General features: G+C 39.8%; 1 protein-coding gene across 2 annotated transcripts in view; it reads right to left on the bottom strand.

The window, feature by feature from the left end:
• Positions 1 to 20,032, bottom strand: part of slc2a9l2 (solute carrier family 2 member 9, like 2) — an 80,306-nt gene that overhangs the window by 6,439 nt on the left and 53,835 nt on the right. For both annotated transcript variants that reach the window (XM_084022839.1, XM_084022840.1), the window contains exon 12: positions 11,072 to 11,199. In XM_084022839.1, the coding sequence (XP_083878965.1) occupies positions 11,072 to 11,199 (128 nt within the window). The remainder of the gene's footprint in view (positions 1 to 11,071; positions 11,200 to 20,032) is intronic.

Here is a 20,032-nt window from a genome sequence, read left to right on the forward strand (position 1 = left end):
CTCAAGGATAAATTGCAACAACTGTTCATCCGTGATGTGATCAGAAAAGCAATGTATCCTCTACTTTGGTTTATGATCAAAAACTTGCAAAATGAATTCCCATCAGCGTCTCTAAATCTGAAAGCATGATGCAGCAAATGATCACCATGGTTGATACCTGAGGATCGGGCTGTGCTCTCATTCTAAACACATCTTTTCAAACTAAAATGTAATCTGTTTATCCATATATTAATTCTTTTTTCAAACTGGCTTAAAAGCTGCGTTGTTAAGATTGGTTTCTGGTCTTTATTTCCTCTTTTGTTAGTACATGTCCACTGTGATCAGCACAAATATTATCACACGCTCCAGAACCACTAGCAGTAAATGCCTCAAAGATAACAAACACACCCGTAGCTCCTGTGGAAATTGGTAACCCAAACAATTTGGTACTGGTATTTGTTGCACTTGGCGATCTGATCTGTTTTCTTGTTATATATATTTTTGTTGTTGCCATGTTTCTGTTAATCATTGATTGTTTCTGACAATCGATTGATCCTGCTAGAATAACTGCAACCACTACTCCTCTGAGAAATCACTATCTGTGGCTTTGATATGCCATTTTCAGCTATTTTAGGTCACTCACTTTCTCCCACACATGACACACGGGTGCAGCTGGCTGAAAGGACAAAATTAGGATTGTCTGGAGGGGCCGCAGGGACAACAGGCAGAAAACATTTCAGGGAAGGTCAACCCGACGTCAGTGCAACGTCCAACATGCCGCGAGCAAAGGTTCACTCTTTCACTCTCCTCTCAAACTTCTGCGCTGACTTTTGTCTAACTCTTTCTTTCTTTCTTTCTCTCTATGAACACATCCTTCAAGTTACAGTAAGAGTAACCTGCAATAATTTTTTAACTATTTAAAAAAAGAGATTGCAGTGGGGAGGATAGTGTTTCTAATAGAAGAGCTGCAGATCTATCACAAGTACAGGACTAGATTTAAGTGCTCATTGTGCTCCCCTCAGCCTCCCTCAACCTTGTGTAAGCCCTTTCCTCACCTCAGTGACACATTTTATTGTTTTGTTCACCATCATCACATCTTAACTGTAGTTCAAGAAAGTGTGACGAACTTATGACGGTTTTGCATTTCTATATGATATATGTCAGCCACAGCAGTAAAAATATACCATTTAATGATGTGAGCTGTAATGTTAAAGCTGTGCATGTGCAGTCATCCCTTCACGCTGTAATGGAAGAAGGTGTACTGGAGTACAACTTAATTAGAATTGCATGTATAGTTCCATCACATTAGCTTTATTGTTGGATACAGCACAGCGATATGTTAATGAATTTCTGCTCCTGTTTGCAGAACTTAATAAGGTTGCGTCCTGCTCATGTCATTTGTGCTTATCCTCAGCAAAGTGTGACTGTAACTGAAGCCTGCTTGCAAACGTCTTGATGAACGCCTGGGGCTTAATGCCGGCATTCCACTGCATTAACTGGAGGTCACATTCATTCCTGCCTTACCAGCCAGGATGCTCATGTATGCCTCCTATGTCTCGACGCAGAGAAACAGGATTATGGACAGGCCGTGATATTAAAGGAAGCCCAATGTGCGTCATCAATTCTTGTGCCTGCATCTGCATAAAAAAAATCAATACAAGACGTAAGATGCAGATAAGGCACACAAGAGGGCAAAGGCCTCTCAGTTGAACAAACGCTTGGCAGTGAGAGTGGTTAAAGAGAAGATACAGGCACAACAATAGGTGATACATATTGGGCTTCATTTAATATCCATAATCCGGTGTGATTAAGATGAAGGTGAATGCACCCACGAGTAGGCTATCAATAAATTCTCATCCATTATCGATTGCATAATGTCGTCTGTATTGATTATGCAGTAAATTACATGCAGATACTTAGCGTGTACTTACTACGAGGTAGACACGTAACTGATTCAACGTGTAGAATCAATGGTATTCACTGTGCTTCCTCTCAAAATGAATGTTTTTCTGCATTCATTTTCACTCAGACAATGTTTTGATGTTTTCAAGTGGAAATCTACTGTTCCCAAAGCTGGAATTATAATCAGGTATGTAATAAAATATCTGGGTCCCTTACTGTATGTAGTCATTCAATCGTTAACTTAATAACATGGAGATATTTTCTTATATTTTTTGTGGTATGGCATACACTTATGCTATAGACATTATGTGTAAAAACTACATTAAATAAGAATGAAATCTCTCTTCAATAAATCTAAAAATGTCTCAACCTGCATCTTTCATGAACAGTACATTATTGTCTATAAACAGCTAAAAACAGCTCCTGGGCTCTTTCTGAAAATAAAGAATGCAAAAGTGCTTGAATATTTTGAGGACATTTTAGGTTTAAGAGGGCATGGATTCAAGCATATATCCATATATTTTCAGCTCACAAAGATTGAAATGTCAAATGTCATTAAGCTTTAATGAGGGATAAGTGGGACACTATGACCAAGGGCAAAGTTCTGCCTCTATAAAAAGTAGAGCTGAACAATGTTGGCACAGAGGGCAATTACGGGCAGACAGTATGACTTTGGCACGTTGCCGGAGCCGTGTGCTGCCCGGTGTTGCTGTGAGCTCCAAGCGGTTTTCACCCAGCTCTGAGGGCATGAGGCCCGACTTCCCAGGTACTGGATGGGTGAACATAACTCTGCACATAATTGGTTGCATACTGAAATGTGCCCAATATTTCATTTAATTCTGATGTTATTCTTATCTTGTTTAGCTATTGTTAAACTAAAACGGGCCCAAGTTTACATAAAACAAGTTGCTACTGACTTTTCAGTATCAGAAAGCACTGTCCTGGTTTACATAAGACATGTTATTAATGTTCATGCACTTTAATGTGTCCAGCTGGACAGTGTTTATTCATTTGTACATTGTACGAAGTTTTGGAATTTATTTTTTATGCATATTTTTTCTTTTTCAGTCACATATCGTGATATATCGTTGATGAAATTTCTTGCAATATATCGAATATCGCAGATATCGTGTATCGTGATATTATCGTTATTGTGGGCCAAATATCGTCACAGTATCGAATCGTGAGTTACCCGTATCGTCCCACCCCTAACAGTAAATATAGTAATACGATGTACTTTTTCCCCTAGCAAAAAAAAGCATTTCTTCTTCTTCTTTCTTCTTCAGTCCAATAAAACCCTGAACTGAAAAAATGCACATAATCAGGCTCATTATCTTGTCTACACATTCTTAGTGCAGATCTGGCAAAGCCTCCAGGCTGTTTGTTGTAAGCGGTTCCTTCACTTTACATCACACAAAGTCCCTTCATCTTCTATCCTTCTCCACAGCTCGCCTCATTCATTTACAGTAGCTCAATACAAAGAGAAAAGAGTTTCTCTCCTGAGGCAGCACTTCAAGCCCCTCAACGTCTCCTGGGAATAGTGGGAAGTTTAGAGTAAAGCTGTTGATTTTGATTTCCATCAATAAAAAAAACAAACTTGCAGTATATATGTGATATTGAATTATAGCGTAAATGCGTGAAGGGACTGCAACACACATACAATACATAAAAGGCATAACAGGAACTATTCATGCAAAATCATTTTTTCAAAGTTCTACTTGTGTTATGGTGAGCAATCTCACTGCAGTCAGCACAACTGTCATCAATCATGGTACTTTGTGATTGTGAAACAAACAGGACAGCTTTGCATGGTTGGTTACACAGTCGTCAACCGGGGGGCTCTGAATCCAAACAGGATTTCAAAATCGACTGTTACAGAAAATACCCTGCCCTCTTTGTGGTTGGACATACATGACTCCAGAGCTTGCTGCTGCCTACCTGGAACAGGTCTCTCTTGTAAATGAGACCCTGGGTCTCAATGAGATTTTACCTGTATAAATAAAGGTTAATAAAAACATAAATTTAAAAAAAAGAGTTAAGTCTGGGCTAAGCAATGAAGAGACACCGCTGAGCTAGCGGGATTACAGTTGTCACACTCTGGTAAGAACAGGTGAGTCTCTTTGTTTGTTTGTGCGATTTATATCCAAAAGTAATTTCTTGCCACATTCAGACATTATCCACAGCAGTTCACCAAAACAAGGTCATCCTGTGACAAGCATAGCTCAGAACATGCTTAATAACAATAGAAAATTAAGAGAGAAAATGAGTCGCTGGTTGTGCTGTAATGCTTTAAATTGTATTTTTGTGATCTTTACACATTTTGAGTCAATTTATTTAAATTTCCAAATTCGGAGGGAAAATAATTTAGAAAGATACCAATCACAACCAATCACCCTGGTAGCTTCCCAGAGCAGGAACACAGGTTTAGAGTATCTCCAGGAACATGGGGGCAGACCTGCTCCTCTGAACCCACAGGCTGTTATCCAGGTTCAGCAGAGATACTGTGGGTGCAGGCCACTGTGGATAACCTTTCCTCTCAAACCAACAATCAATGCCCCTCAGTCCGGCAGAACATTATTCCAGCCATGGCCAGACACTCCTGTGTGACTCCTCTCCCAGCTAGAGTGATAGGCTTTGCATTCGCACACAGATGAATTTAACATTCTCACTCTGTGGTTAGAGCCCTGGGTCTTGTTTGTGAGGGATCAGGGTGCTGCATGGAGATCATCCAATGTATTTACACTTGCTGCACAAAATGGCATAAATCTATAATTGGTGTAACGGCAGGCAAATTATCGTTCCGATGCTGTTCTTTCTGCATGATATGACAAATGTGCTGACCCACGTGGGGGGAGGCATCACTGAATCATATTTCATAACCCACTGTCACTGATCTGAAGTCCGACATTGGTGTTGTTGGGTTCACTCACTTAACATCATGTTGAGAAAGAGAGTGGTATTTCTGAAGAAAGCCGTGCTGTTGGTGTTGTCCTTGACCGGCAAACTGCAGATCGTATTAGTCTCCCAGTTGCCAGAGAGCTTTCCGGGATGTGCTTGTACACAAGCATAGATGGAGTTCCCTCCATCTATGCATGTCAATAGAGCTGGTAGTGCTTCACTAATCAAAATGATCTTCATAGGAGGAATGTAAATGAGCTTCTGTCTGTCCAGTGTGTTTGTGTTACTCTCACTGATCGTGGTCTGAAAAAGCTCAGTCCCTCCCCTACTGGTTTGCAGAGGATACTGGTTTGGCTGATAGGTTTAAAAGGGTGAATGTCCTCATGGGTCACAGATCCCATTCTACATAACTGGCCTCATTAAAGGGGGTGTTAATTCAGGACATTCGGCCCATCAGGTAAAAAGCAGATTATATGGGGTACTTAAGCTTTTGGTGGTTGCCTGTCTGGATAGTCAGGTTGGGAGGGCAGCTTTCCCTATCTCCTATAGACACTGAATTAATTCCAACAATGCAGCAGTTCCTTACTTTGTACTTTTTTCAGATTCTAGTCATTTTTATACTCCACATGCATTGAACTCTAACTGATAAGACTACAAGGAGGCAATGAATAAACTACAAAGTGCTTTGGATAAAGCAGTCAGATATTTCCTTTTCTCTGCAGAAAGGTAGGAGAAGCCAGGGGAGCAATAATTGGATAAGAAGACGGCACCAAGGGTCTGGCATGTAACAACACAAAACTGCACCAGACACCACCAACTGTGAGAGACACCCACAGATACAGGACTACTTCAAGAAAACATCGTAACATCAAACTTACATTTCAGACAAGTTTGTACCCTCTTCAGCTATTGTAGTCAATGATAATTACACTGACACTCATTATTATTATTTCCTGATAAATACATTTTCAATCACTGACATCACTGTGTTGACACCAGCTCTTTTCAGTAAATATGCCCTAATTAAAGATATCTTCTCTAATATCTCTCTCTATATAAATATACTGTATATGGTAGCCGGTAGCACAGAGTCCTCTGCAGGGCCGGCTCTACCTAATTTTGTGCCCTAGGCGAGATTGCTCTCCGGTGCCCCCCCCCCACACACACACACGCACACGCACACACACACGAATTACACCAGCCAAATGAACAATCACACATGTTTAATTTGAACAACAACAGCAAACAGCAAAAAATGAGGGCGACTGGGAATAGAAAATCATTTTTATTTTCATTGTTTTAATTTTTTTTTTTTTTTTTTTTTTTTTTGCCACGAGGCGCCCCTCCAGCAGATGGCGCTCTAGGCGACCGCCTATATCGCCTATGCCAAGAGCCGGCCCTGGTCCTCTGTACCATTTTCTTTTAGTTCGGAGTAAGCTATATTCATTTCTTTTTATTTCTTCCCCTCAAGCCTCCAGGGCTCTTTTAAGTTGTCCAGCCATCGGGCTTGAAGCCCGGTCAGCCTGCGCATTAAAACAGCGGTGGGAGGGGGAGAACAACATCAAGCTGTCAAACTATCTAAACTTGCAGTTATTATTTACTTACACTCTACTGCACTTTGCTATTATTTTCTAATGAGATGAGGACAAAAATCTGACGTCAAGGATAAACCATTATAAAACGAATTTGCTCATGTGAAGGCCAATAAACAAATGAAGAAATAATAGACGTACTCCACACTGCCAAAACAACACCCACATTCTCTACACAAAACAACAGCATCTGTTTATGATTATAACTAATGTGGGATTACTTTTCTTTATTTCATGGGTTATTTGGGATTATTGTTTTTAAAAAATAAAAAAATGTAAAACTAAGAAAAAAATAATGCATTTGATAATTGACTGGGTGTCAATTACCACAGCAACAGGCGATACTTCAAAGCATTCGGGTTACTTCTTAATATTTGCTCCGCTGTGGGATTTTTTAATGCACGAAATAGAGCAGAAACCTCTCAATAATAGAATAAATCAGAGGACAGTTATAGTGCACTATGGAGTAAACTGGGAGTGAACTGTCTGAATGAAAAGTGAAAACCTTTACACCTAGCGGTGCAGCAAATAGAGTCATCAAAGCCGATCACTCCAGCCACAAACTGTGCCTGCTGACATTACCGCAGCCTTCAGGCGTGTACCATCAGGCTCAGAGACAGCTTCATCCACTCGCCATAAGACTGCTGAACTCTTGAGCACTTGAACTCAGCACTTCACACTTCACCCACACCATACCAGTAAACAATTTACCTTTATGTTACTACCTGTTTATACCTGCATACATCTAAATGTATTTGTTTATTCAGTTTATCTAATGTACACCAGTCTACCACAGTATTATATTCTATTTTAAACTTTGTTTTATTGTATGTTATATTTTATTCCTACATACGATCCTCTGCACTGTTTTATGTGTCATTTTTACTTGCCTGTTTTTCTTTCATACATTTTGTAGCAGCATTTTTGGGGGGAGCCTGAGAACAAGGATTGTATTTCAACAACTGCTTCACTGTCATTGCTGTGCATGAGGCAGAATTTAACTTGAATTTGAAACAATACACAACCAATCCAACCAATCCAAGGTACCAATGTATCAGAATCCTTGAACAGCAACACCATGGGCCCTAGTTTCGTAGACCAGCGCAGGGCGGCGCAGGGTGGCGCAGCCGGCGCAGTGCAAGTTTCGACCCGCGCAGCCTTGCGCACCGTCAGTTTGGCAGTTTGGTAGATTGCCTGCGCCAAGATGGGTGTGGCGGCGCAGCAGGGGGAGGCGTCACAGATTCAGCTTGGCGTAGCGGAAGTTTCGTGGCAAAAAGCCTCGCCGAGACTGCGCTGAAAGCTCGCCAGCTCCGACCTGGTCTACTTTCGGCGCAAGGCGCAAGGCGTAAATAAAGTCCATTGATTCAATGCGAATCACAGCTGGCGGATCGGAAGTTTGGCGGACCGGCGCGCAGTGCGTACACGTCACCGAGACCTCACAGGCAGGTTTCCACAGTTCCAGGCACATTTAAATGCAATAAATAATCACAACAAACACTATTTAATGCAACTCATTGAATCAACACGTGAATTTATATCTATATAGATTGTCCCGTCACATCTGACGTCAGATCAAAGGCGGATGGCACGCGTAACAGAAACTCAGCCTCTCGGACCAAAACATCTCCCTCTCTCTCTCCTGTTTTTTATAATATGGGCATTTTTATTATTATGATACGCGCGCACAGCGTGTGATGAGCGTTGTGGGAACGCCGGCGCTGCTTCTGTCATCGGGTTGTCAAGTGACGGAACTTACACTGAACCTCCCCTAACGCATTAAAGGAGAGGAGAGGAGCTCATTTGATTGGTGAAGATCTGAATCGGCTGTATTAATCCCAGTCCACGCCTCGTCTTCTCCTCGTCTCCCACTCACGCCTTCTTCTCCTCCCTCTTTCCCACTTGCGCCGGTGGGCGAGACGGGAGGTGTGCCTGCGCGAGCCTGCGCGGTGCACGAAACTTGCAAAGTCCAGGCGGACACACCCCGTCGGCGCGGCGCAGGTGCGCTGAAAGCTGACTGCGCCTGGTCTACGAAACTAGGGCCCCATATGTTCTCAGGAAGGGGCTTCAGTAAAGAAAGTGAAAAACACTAAAGTGAAAGGCATAATAATGAAAGTGTAAGATTCAGATAAAGATAACATAAGCTGTAAGGCCAAAAGCAGAGAGAACAGGCACAGGGTGAAAGAAACAGAGGAGGTAAAGTGAGAGGAGGCAGTGATGTGGAGCCGCCTGGAGCAGCAGTCAGGTTTTAGAAGTTGAAAGAGGATTCTGCTGTATCCCTGAAAAACATTTGTGTCAGGCCTTAGACTCTTCAGTCTAAAAATGTTGTATTTGTTTATTATACTCCTAAAAAACCCATTTGCCCTCCTTAAGGTGGATATATCCCTCGGGTCCCATAGAAAGCACTTCAAAGATGCTTATTTTAGCAATTTAATACCAGAAAGGGAGCATTATAGGATTCCACAATGGAAGGCAAAAAATCAGACGCACTTCCACCTTAACCTCCGTATCACTGATTTTCATTGCACAGTTTACTTCAGCTTGAAAGTTTCTTTCTTTCTTTTTGATGATATGGTCATGGGTTCTGTCCACATTACAAAATATAAAGGTATCTATCTCTGTACTGGCTGAAAAACACCTGAACACTTACCAATTGAAACCAAAATAAACACAAATTCTATTATTTTAATAGTAACCAAAAACTACACTGAAAGTGCTTCTGTGTCTACAACTTTATTTTCAGCTCCCCTATCACGTTTTACCCATAATACCTTGCTTTCAGCAGCACAACAGAGTCAGTAGGGGAATTCGACTTGATGTAGCCGCCTGCAGCGCGCTACCTAACGTGATGTATTGTGGGTTGAAAGCGATGCATGATGGCTAGAATTTGTGTCCGACTTAGCAGCCGACTGCAAAGACGTCACAGGGTCGCGACCATATCACGTGACCCAAAACATCGCGGGAACAAGTTTTTAAGAGCCGCTTCTTGCAGCGCCTGGCAGCGCAGTCTACTACGGCTGCAACCGGCTTGTCCACACCTCCGCTATGCGGAGTGGCTCTCTATTGGTTAAAAGTTCAATGACGTGTGTTCAGGTCCGCACTCGGCGGCCACCTTGTGGTGAAATGATTTGCCTTTTTATTTTGGTCGCTTTGATCTCATGGCTTGATCTAAAGTTCTGTGCATTGTGCTGTGAGTAGGCCTATTTATTTGTGAGGTCTGGTTAATACAAACATAGAATGATAATACAAATATACTGTAAAAAAGAATGCCTTCCACATGTTGCCTTGCGTGTGTGTGTGTGTGTATATATATATATATATATATATATATATATATATATATGTATATATGTGTGTGTGTGTGTATGTATATATATATATATAAAAAATATCCTCTTTGGTTTGCTGCTGTGTTCTATCGCTTGAGCACCATAGTCACGTTGACTTTGTTGTCCGACTTGACGGCGTTTGGCTTCCATCTCTGTTAGAGCCCGCCCCCTCAGACACCTGCAGCTCTCGTCGGCGTGATAAGTCAAGTCAAGTCAAGCCAAGACCATCCTGAACAAGGCTCTGCTGGGCACTCTGACAGATGAGCGAGTGACAGCAGCAAATGCCTGTCAGAACACTTTTTGTGGCTGAGCTACTGTTCCTCTGCTTTGCCAGCCCAGTGATCACACTGGGGTCATCCCGATGTTCCCTCAACCCTATGTTCCTAATTTATATGAAAGGGTTAGGGTTGTATGAGATGTAAGTACGCCAGATTGTATCTTCTATTGGACCATTGGGTTGAGGGAACATAGGGCTGAGGGAACATCGGTATGAGGGAACATACAGCTGTGAGAACATAAGTTTGAGGGAACATAAGCCTGAGAGAACATAAGGTTAAGGTAACACAGGGATGAGGGAACACAGGATTAAGGGAACATAGGTCTGAGGGAACATAGTGCTGGGGAACATGGCTGAGGAAACATAGAGCTGAGGGAACCTAGGGTTGAGGGAACTTAATGTTGAGGTAACATATGGCTGAGGTTGGAGGGAACATCACACTGGCTCAAAGTAAAGGAAGCAGTATTTCCATATCTCATATTGATATGTCAGGTCTGAATTTAAAATAATGTGCATTCCCATTACAGGTTAACAAGCATGATTCAGTGAAGAACATCTGTAATAGCTTGTTTATATAATCCAGTTGTGCTATTCATTTGATGAAGATGAAGAAGAAACAGCACTGTGCATGTTCAGTCGGAAACACTCTGATCATTAAGTCAATTTTGAAAACCTTGTTCAGTAGTAACTCATCCTTCCAAGGACAACCATTAGAGCTCAGTAGCAGCATATAATCAGCATATGAATACATAATGGTATGTGAGAGTCAAGCAAGAAGGTGGATGTGCAGAGCAACCACTCGACAACATGGTGTGACAGGCAGCCACTGCAGGGATTAATGAGGGGCTGACAATGTTAATAGATTGCCAGAGGCTGAAGTGGCAAATGTAGTTGGTGTTAGTTTGGTATATCAGTTCATGACTTGCTGTGTGTGTGTGTGTGTGTGTGTGTGTGTGTGTGAGAGTTTTATGCTTTCTTTTAGAAAAGCATCGCTCATCTCTGCTGAGATTGAAACCCTAAACTGTCTGAGCTCCAAAACTGGACCCACACCATAATACAATGTGTACACATGCAACCATTAAGAGGAGGTAACTCACTTGAATGAATGGGAACAGGAGGCCCACAGCAAAGTTGCACAGCCAGTTTACTGTCCCAGCAATCATGAAGGCGGCAGGTCGGTAGGACTGTTCAAACAGTTCCCCGGTCAGGACAAAGGGGATGCCACCTGACAGAGAAGGGGGAAGACCATTGGTTACAACGAAGCACTGGTGTCAAATAGCAGAAACAAAGGGCTTGCCTCAGAGCAAAATCCTGTGCCTACATGCCACATTAAGTGGATAAAGATTGCTAATTTTTTACCTCCTACAGGGTGGACGTTTATTGGCAACACTTTCACTGCCATGTTACAATCTGCTTTTAGCCCTGTATAATTATAGTTATAAGCACTCATACATTTTATAACAATAATCATAACACATTATAAAGAATTTATTTTTGCAAGGATCTATGTTATAATTATATAATACTTGGTGGTTATACATAATAATCATTTTATAATTCATTTTAATCACTATAATGCATTTTAATGTGGTTGTGTTATTGTAAGTAGTCAACATTTGCTTTAAGTAAATTAAAAAATAAACGATTAAATCCACAAAACACACAAAACATTGTAAAAAAACATTGTATACATTATATACATTTACTTCACTTAAAGCAAAAGTGTACAACTGTAATTAATAGTGCTTCTTAATATAATTATACAGTGTTATAAGCAGATTATAATGTATTATAAGTATGTTTATAATGCAAAATAGACCTAGCTTTTAGGCTGCATGATATATCGTTTCAGCATCAACATTGTAATGTGCACAACCATAAGCAATAGCCTCATTGTCGGATGTGAAATGTCAGCAAATTAACTGTTTGATAGAAATAGAGAACTCCCTCAGTTCTCATTTTCCATAAGTAATCAAATGTTTCCCATTAATTATCTACAGTCTAAGTAGACCTGTCACAGTTTCATAATTATTTGAATCGAGTGAATATTCATCTATTTTTTCCACAATACATATCGTGAGGGTTAAAAAGATGCAATTTGCTTTAATTTGCGTCACAAAAAAAATATATTTTTCCTGTCCGAAGTGGAATGAATCGTAGTGCTTGTCGGAGCATATAACACCATATACCAGCCTCCCATTCAGTTCCCACAACATATAATCCTGTTTAGCAAAAAAAACTCTTATTAAGCTCATATAACCATTGCATGGCCACTATGACTTAACTTGTAAAATTAAAATGTATTTTTTTAAACTTTCTTGACTGTGTTCAACTTCAGTCCAGGAATTTAAAACATGTATATACACAAAAAATGCATGTGCAAAATTACAAGTTGTAATTTTTTTGAGCCATTATCATGGGACTTTTGTTGGGAGACATCTACAGATACAAATAGATCATATATAGTAAAAAAAAAAAAAAAAAAAAAAAACACCTAAATGATAATGTGTTGTTGTTTTCTTTCCACCCATCTGGAAGAAGACACATTATGGAAGCAACATTTCCCAAACTCTAAAAATTGACAAATGCATGAAAAACAATGTTTTTGCCTGTGGTGTCTGGACATTCCAAAAATCGCAATTTAAACATTTTGAGATGGTGGCCTCCTTGCTGAGAGTCAGAAATACCTCTGGCCTCTCTCCGAGTACAATGTGCAACCAACATTTCCAAACCTCCGAGAGCAGATGTTGACATTTGGATGTTTTGGTGGGTGATGACGTCAAACTAGGAGGCTAAAATAAAAAAAACGTGGCCCACTGAGTCCAAATGTAAAATGTGTAACTCATCCTGACAGTTTACTGCAAACTCAGTGGAGAGCACATGGGAGAGATACAAAACCCATAGTCTTAATTTAGGAGTAAAGTTAAAGGAAAGATCCTGCGGATCCAAAGTTAGTCTCGTTAGTCTGTCCAGTTAAAAAAAAAATCAGCATTTTCAATTAAGCAATTATTTTTACGCATACCCAAGGAGTCATCAAATTTAAAGATTTCACATTTGAGGTTATTTCGTTTGAGTTTTCAATGATCAATAATGATGATTTAATGATCATTTTCAATTAATCTGATTCTTCTCCCCAACACATTGTTCAGCAGATAATGCGTATTACTCAAATCAACTTTAAAAGCAACAATGAGACTGTCGGTTCCTGCTGTAAGAGTCCACTTACGTTTTTCGTAGTATAAAATATATATATTTTAGATTTGAACAGCACAAGCAGCTGATCATCGACCAACTGAAGATGAGTGATTAATTCTATAGTTACTCAATATCTTTCCACATAAGTTTGATCTTGAAATTAAGAAAAATGACAAAGATGAAGGTGGAAGAGCTGCTCATGAATTGTGTACATTACTGTGTGCAACAAAACACAGGTGTATGTTATTGTGATGTTTTTGCTTGAATTTCAAAGTTCGAACTAAGACATGAACAGCGATATTTAAGGAAATGCACAAACAATAAGATTAAAGTGATGGACGAGAGACACGGACAAAAGTAAACATTATTTTTCACAGCAGGCACACTAGATTGTATAAATTATGTTTTATCTGGACGATGTTTTATCTGGCCCTGTTGGAATAAGCTGCAGCCTGACAGAATAGTGGTATATGGGTGTAGATAGTGTTCATTGTATGGCAGGCATTCAGTGTGCAAGTCATTTTCCACAGTGTTCCTTGCTTAACTCAGATATAATGACCTGGTGGAGCCTGTTTGAGTGCAGTATCCTCATTATTAATAGCATTAATGACTTAAGACAATAGTTCTCTAACTATATACTGTGCATGTGGCTACAGGCTGTCTTCTACCATCTGAAAAACACTAAACCATTAATTGAGGTTACATAATTGGGCACCATATACTTCTAAAGCTATGGATGTTGTATTTATCCACACAGCAAGTTATTTGATGTCACATAATTGCCACGGTTAATGAGCTGTACAAGCCACTTATATTTAGAGCTGAATAAAGGGAGGTATAGCTTACATTTGCCCTCAGCAACCTCTTAATTTTTTTGCTTACGATAGTAAACCATTGCTGTTAAATAAATGTGACATGCATCTACAGCATTGGCTGATAGCACACAGTAATCATGTGCATGTTAAAGACCAATCACAAAAAAATACAATAAATTAAATGAATGATCACCAACAAGAAGTGCAGATGCCCTGGTTCCCTGGGACAGGACATATGTGGAAACATGTTCTTCCACAATAGAATACCAAATATGAAAATGACTAGCCTTTTCTTTTTGCACTTCTTTCGTGCAGCAAACCCCATAATTGTACTCTGTAAGGCAGACATAGCCTCGTGACTTTACTCTAATCACAGAGGCATGTCTTCTCTTTTGATACCCTGCACCTGCTGCGTTAATCGAATCGAATCGCTGTGAAGCCAAAGATGCACACCCCTAGATACATGAAATCAGATGCACTGGACTCTGCATTTACACCTGGCATTAATAAACATTTTCATTATCTTAATTCTGTCCACATTGTAATCGTGCCACCTCCAGATGTGGTCTGCCTAATCCGATCACACATGCATTTATGCCTTACATCGGCATGCATTTTTACTTATCCAGATCACGATCACATGCTCATGGCATGTCTACATTTTGAGTTTATTCAAAACTGTCTAATATGTAGAATAAATGTTCTGGTAAATGTAGAACAAGTAAGCAACAGGAAACATGATAGAAAGATATTTCTTTCATGATGCAGCCACAACAGCATTGGACTTAGTTCTGGCAGGAGAGGACAAATCTGCTTCACACATGATGCAGGGAGGGTGGGGCAGCTGGCCAAGTGTGTGTGTGTGTGTGTGTGTGTTTGGTTTATGAGTATTTGGTTTAGATCTGTTCCGAGATAATCCGCTCAGTATAAAATAGTGTTTTCCAGGGACATTTGCACCTAATAATATGTGAAGCCTGTGTGTGCAAGAGGAAGATAATTTTTTTAATAAAATCATTTTTTTATTCTCAAATCTGTTAGCTATATACTGTTCTTGTCATATTTCACACATTTCTGATTACTAATTTTGTACGGGTATTTCCAGGCATGTTCCATGTCAAGATAAATGTGTCTTGCTGGGGAAAGCCCAGGGACTGTATACTAATTGGACCATGTATGTTATTTGGCCAGCATATGCTTGTGAAGGGCCTGAGAGGAAACAGCATGTGTTGTCATGTGTCAAAGTATGCAGGTTTGCCTTTCAGCCAAACAAAGTGCACTGATGTACGTTCAAGCAGAGGGTAAATGACTAATAAAATGAAAACCCTGCTTTGTTACAGCACTCCCTATTAAACCAATAATCCGACATTACTTGGCAGGAATTATGGAGGTCTACTGGAGATGTGCTTATATATTCTATGTACCAGAATCCTATTTCATGGCTGAAAGAAGTTTAGGATTATGAACCACATTTTTAATACCCTATATTCTGAAAATACACAATATTAATGATTACATTATTACTTTCTGGCACATTTTTCTAAGAGCATGGATTTGGTAGTAGAATTACCTTTGCCCTTGCAGTGACTCACGTGGTTTCCGCCACTGCTCACAGATGTATGCTTGTGATATTATCCAACAACAGCACACACACACACACACACACACACACACACACACTATAAAGACTAATTATATAATAGGATAAAAATGTCACACCAGCAGAATTCAGTCCTCCCACACAACCACACAACAACATGAAACATCTAGGCTATGTCACACAGTGGCACGAGCAGAGTGACAAAACCAAATTCAGTGTAGTGTATACAAACAACAAGCATGTAAGATGTAGTAGATCTTCAGCACCATGCATGAGTTAATTGAATTTTAAATTAAAGGCTGCAAATACATTGAGAGTGTAACCCAAAAGTTATCAGAGTAATTATGTCACAGCTGAAATGTTATTTTAATGCATACTTTTTCATATTTTCAATTTTTATAAATCAATTTTATTTATTTATAGTGTCATATCACAACAGAAGTCATCTCAGGACACTTAAAACGTTGAGCAGGACTAGAATACGTATATATATATATATATATAGATAGACAGAAAGGTGCAGTATCATCTCTAAAGGAACCTCACATGCCTGCTGCAGATTATATGCTGCAGGGGTAACATGTAGGGAGAGATATAACTCAAAATGTTTAATTTCATAGGATAGAACTAAACTCATTACTTACGCAGATCACAATTAGTCAAGGATTTTGCAAATAGGGGTTGGAATCTGCAATTGCGTCTTTCAGAGTCAAATTGTTAAGAGAATGAGTTACGCAACCTCTATCTATATGGTATGGTTCGATGGATTGATTTCTTGCTTGAATGGGATTTTGAGGTGTCAAATTGCATTATTGTTATCTTTCAAAGATTTTTCCAAAAAGCATAAAATTAAATTGTCAAAAAATATGATAAAATCTGTAAAACTATTTCCATTCCTTGATGATTAATTTAAAACAACTTTTTATGTTTTTACTTTCCTTGCCTCCTCTGAAAGTTGGTGAAGTTAATTTGTTTGATAAGCAATGTGAACAGTACGGTTAATTATTATTAATTATAATATTCATTAATTATACTTAAAAGGAGCAATGTACATCATTCAGAGCATTATAGCTATTTGCTACGTAGATGTATGTCTATCTGAACAGAGAATGAGATCCCTCTCCCTCTGTGTGTGTTCGTATCTGATTTTCGCCTTGTTTTGTTGACCAATCTTGTTTTATGAACCTTTAAATAAAAGTTTAACTTTATCGTAAAACACAACACAATTTCTACACAAAATGGTAATGCTGAGAGGAAGATCTCATGGCGATAACATAATTTACATGATGTACCTGCACTATCCCGGTGGAGACAAAATTGGCAGTGCACTCGGCAAGAATAAACAGCGGCATTTCACATTTCCCACCTAATCCGACCTGTTTTCTCTGACACCTGTCACAGAAAACTGCAGGAATTTAAGTACACATCGAAAATACGCTGGTTGAATTAGAACAAAATGATACCTGAGGTCGGGCAGGTCAGTCACAAGGATACTGTGGAGCAATGAAACTTCTTACACTTTAATGAGTCTATAGGGTCAGGGATTCTCAGTAGGTACTGGGACAATGTTAAAGTTTCACTTTAATTCTTGAAAAAATGCCTGCTCAGCCTTTGAAGTCATTTTGAACTATAGCATTCCTGTTGCTATTGGGAAATTAACCTGAGTTGATGTTTGCAAATCCCAAATTGTTTCTTCTTAATGGCCCAGACAAATTCAGAAATTGCAGCACATGCCGAGTTTGTTGCTCAGAGCACAGAAGAAAATAATTTGAATTGACAAAAATAAATATCTTTAGAATCTGTTGCATTTTTCATCAAAGCCTAAAGGGCAACAAGGATGTGGATGAAGCCAAATGCCATAATTACTACTTTCATGGGCACAGTTTTGCACCTTTTAAATCAAACCAAGCTGTAAATACAAATACATACTGCAAACCCACAACATCCAAATACTTTTGTGGTTCAGAAGGACCATTTATAACTTTAACTGATCTGCTGAGTTTTGAAGTTTAGTTGCACTCCTACGTTAATGTGCATACTTTCAGATATCAGTCCTGTTTACTGAGCGAGTTGTGTTAAGTTACTGCAAATTATACATTTCATCCTTCTCTATACACATTGAACTGGTGGGGGGGCTTTTATTGTTAAGCAGCTTTAAGAATTTAAATTTGTAAAAGGCAGACGCCCACAGAACCAGTTACCTTGAATTCCTGCTGTGAGCATTGATGATTATGTCAGTGTTTAATTATGTGTGATTTTAGCTACCTGCGCTGGTTTGTACATGTCTTTGCTCTAGAGGGGTCGTTATTAAATGTGCTCTGTTTGTACATTTGATTGGTTGATTGATTGAAGGTTGATTGATTGAAGGAAACTGGAGCCGATCCCAGCTATCATTGGGTGAAGGCAGGGTACACCCTGGACAGGACGCCAGTCTATCACAGGGCCGACATGTAGAGACAAACAACCATTCACGCTCACATTCATACCTACGGGCAATTTAGAGTCATCACTTAACCTATCCCCATCCTGCATGTCTTTGGACTGTGGGAGGAAGCCGGAGAACCCGGAGAGAACCCACGCTTACACGGGGAGAACATGCAAACTCCACACAGAAGGGCCCGACCCGGGAACCGAACCCGGCACCCTCTTGCTGTGAGGCGACAGTGCTACCCACTACACCACCGTGCAGCCCTTAAATCCATAAATATATGAATTATTTTGTTGTTGTTGCAATTTTCATCAAAAATGTATTTGTATGTTAAACTTGAATTTACAAGACACTTTTCATTTGTGAACTTGTTTGCATTTGTGTGTGAACTGGTCTGTATTTGTGTGTGGATTTTTCAACAAGGAACTCTCTGTAGCCAATCAGATGCCTCCCTAGTTTTCAGCCAATCACATGACTGCATTCCCACGAGGGGTACCTCACCATGGCCAGAGCACAGCCTTTTCCCCTTAGCATTTTGCGTTGCTTTTCGATAAAAGAAATAAGAACAAAAAGTAAATTTAGCACCTAACCAAGTTCAAGGCAAGCAAGCCAACAAAGTTTCTTATTAACAAGGAAAAGCAATATTTTAAAAGCCAAAACAGTGCACAACGTGAGCATCTTTAAGATATTCAATAGGTGAGCATGGAAAGGGGATTACAGTTCTTGACTGTGCTTCTGTACAAGCTGATAAAGGAAAAACCTTCTTCAGCTGGTAAAGTAGAGCGAGGGATTCAAAAGTGAGTGTCCTCTTCCATATCAAATGTTTCAGTACCCCAAGGAGAACACATCCTTCCCTGCGGAGAACAGGCTCCTGGCAGATGATCAATGTCACAGACATAAAAAGTGTGTGAAGGAAACATCATTTCCTGGGATTTAGTCTCTGGGGACGGAGTACACAGGGGAAATATTACACAAGTCACTCTCAAAGGTGTCTGGAGGCACTATGGAGACAACTAGGCAAGAAATTACAACAATCAGGACTCTTCTCCTCAGGATGCTATATGTGGAAGGCAATAAAATGGGGACCACTGAGAATTACAGGGAATTCTTGAGATTTATAACAAGGATTTATATTTTTGTGCTAAATGTTCATGTGGAAAAGTGCACATTAAAATAGGTAGTGGATGTTTTAACTTGTAAATCTAAAGGACAGCTTGTTGAAACAAGATACACAATGGCAAGACATGAATGTTAAATAGTAGCAACTGCATGTCAGTGTTCTACAAATATATAACAAAATACTAACCCAATGAGGTGATAAACACAAAGATGATGAGAGCCACCAAACACCCCAAATCTCACCTACATACATATAAATGCAGGCGTCCATTTCACTCTGAATCTATCCGCCTCTACTTCTTCATTAATATCTTTTCTCTTCTAAATCAGATCTTGATTTTATACTGCCTGCGACACATTCAATTCCACCTTGGCTTGAGTTCAGTCTCCTTTCATCAATAATGTCGCCTCACTTGTGGCTCCTAAAAAACAGAAGATTCCACTCTTGTCAGGGCACATCTCCTCTCTAGTGTCTCTTATTAACAGTTATCTCTCACAGCAGCAAGTCTGGCTGCCCAACATGGTTGTTTCCACATTCCCAGGTGAAGGGTTATCCATCTTGTTCGACAGTTTTCTGTCTTCTTGCCTATGGTCTGTCTGTCAGCACATTGTGACCCCTTCTCTATCTGTCTTCCGACTATAAGGTCTTGTCTCCCCCCAGGAGAATTGAGTTAATACACCACCCAGCTTTATTGACGAGACCATATGGTCTGCCCCACCATGTCTATACAATGACTGCAAAAAAGTCCATCTCTTCCATATCAAGTAAAATTTGACTTGTTCAAAAGGGGAACCTCTAATTAGTTGCACAATTGGTGGATAGATCCAAGCTTTCTGTTTTTAAATGCATGCCCAAGCACAACATTGTAGTAAAAACAGTAATACCATTTAGGTTTACACCACA

This window comes from Eutrigla gurnardus (genome assembly GCF_963514095.1).
Source record: "Eutrigla gurnardus genome assembly, chromosome: 2".
NCBI lineage: Eukaryota > Metazoa > Chordata > Actinopteri > Perciformes > Triglidae > Eutrigla > Eutrigla gurnardus.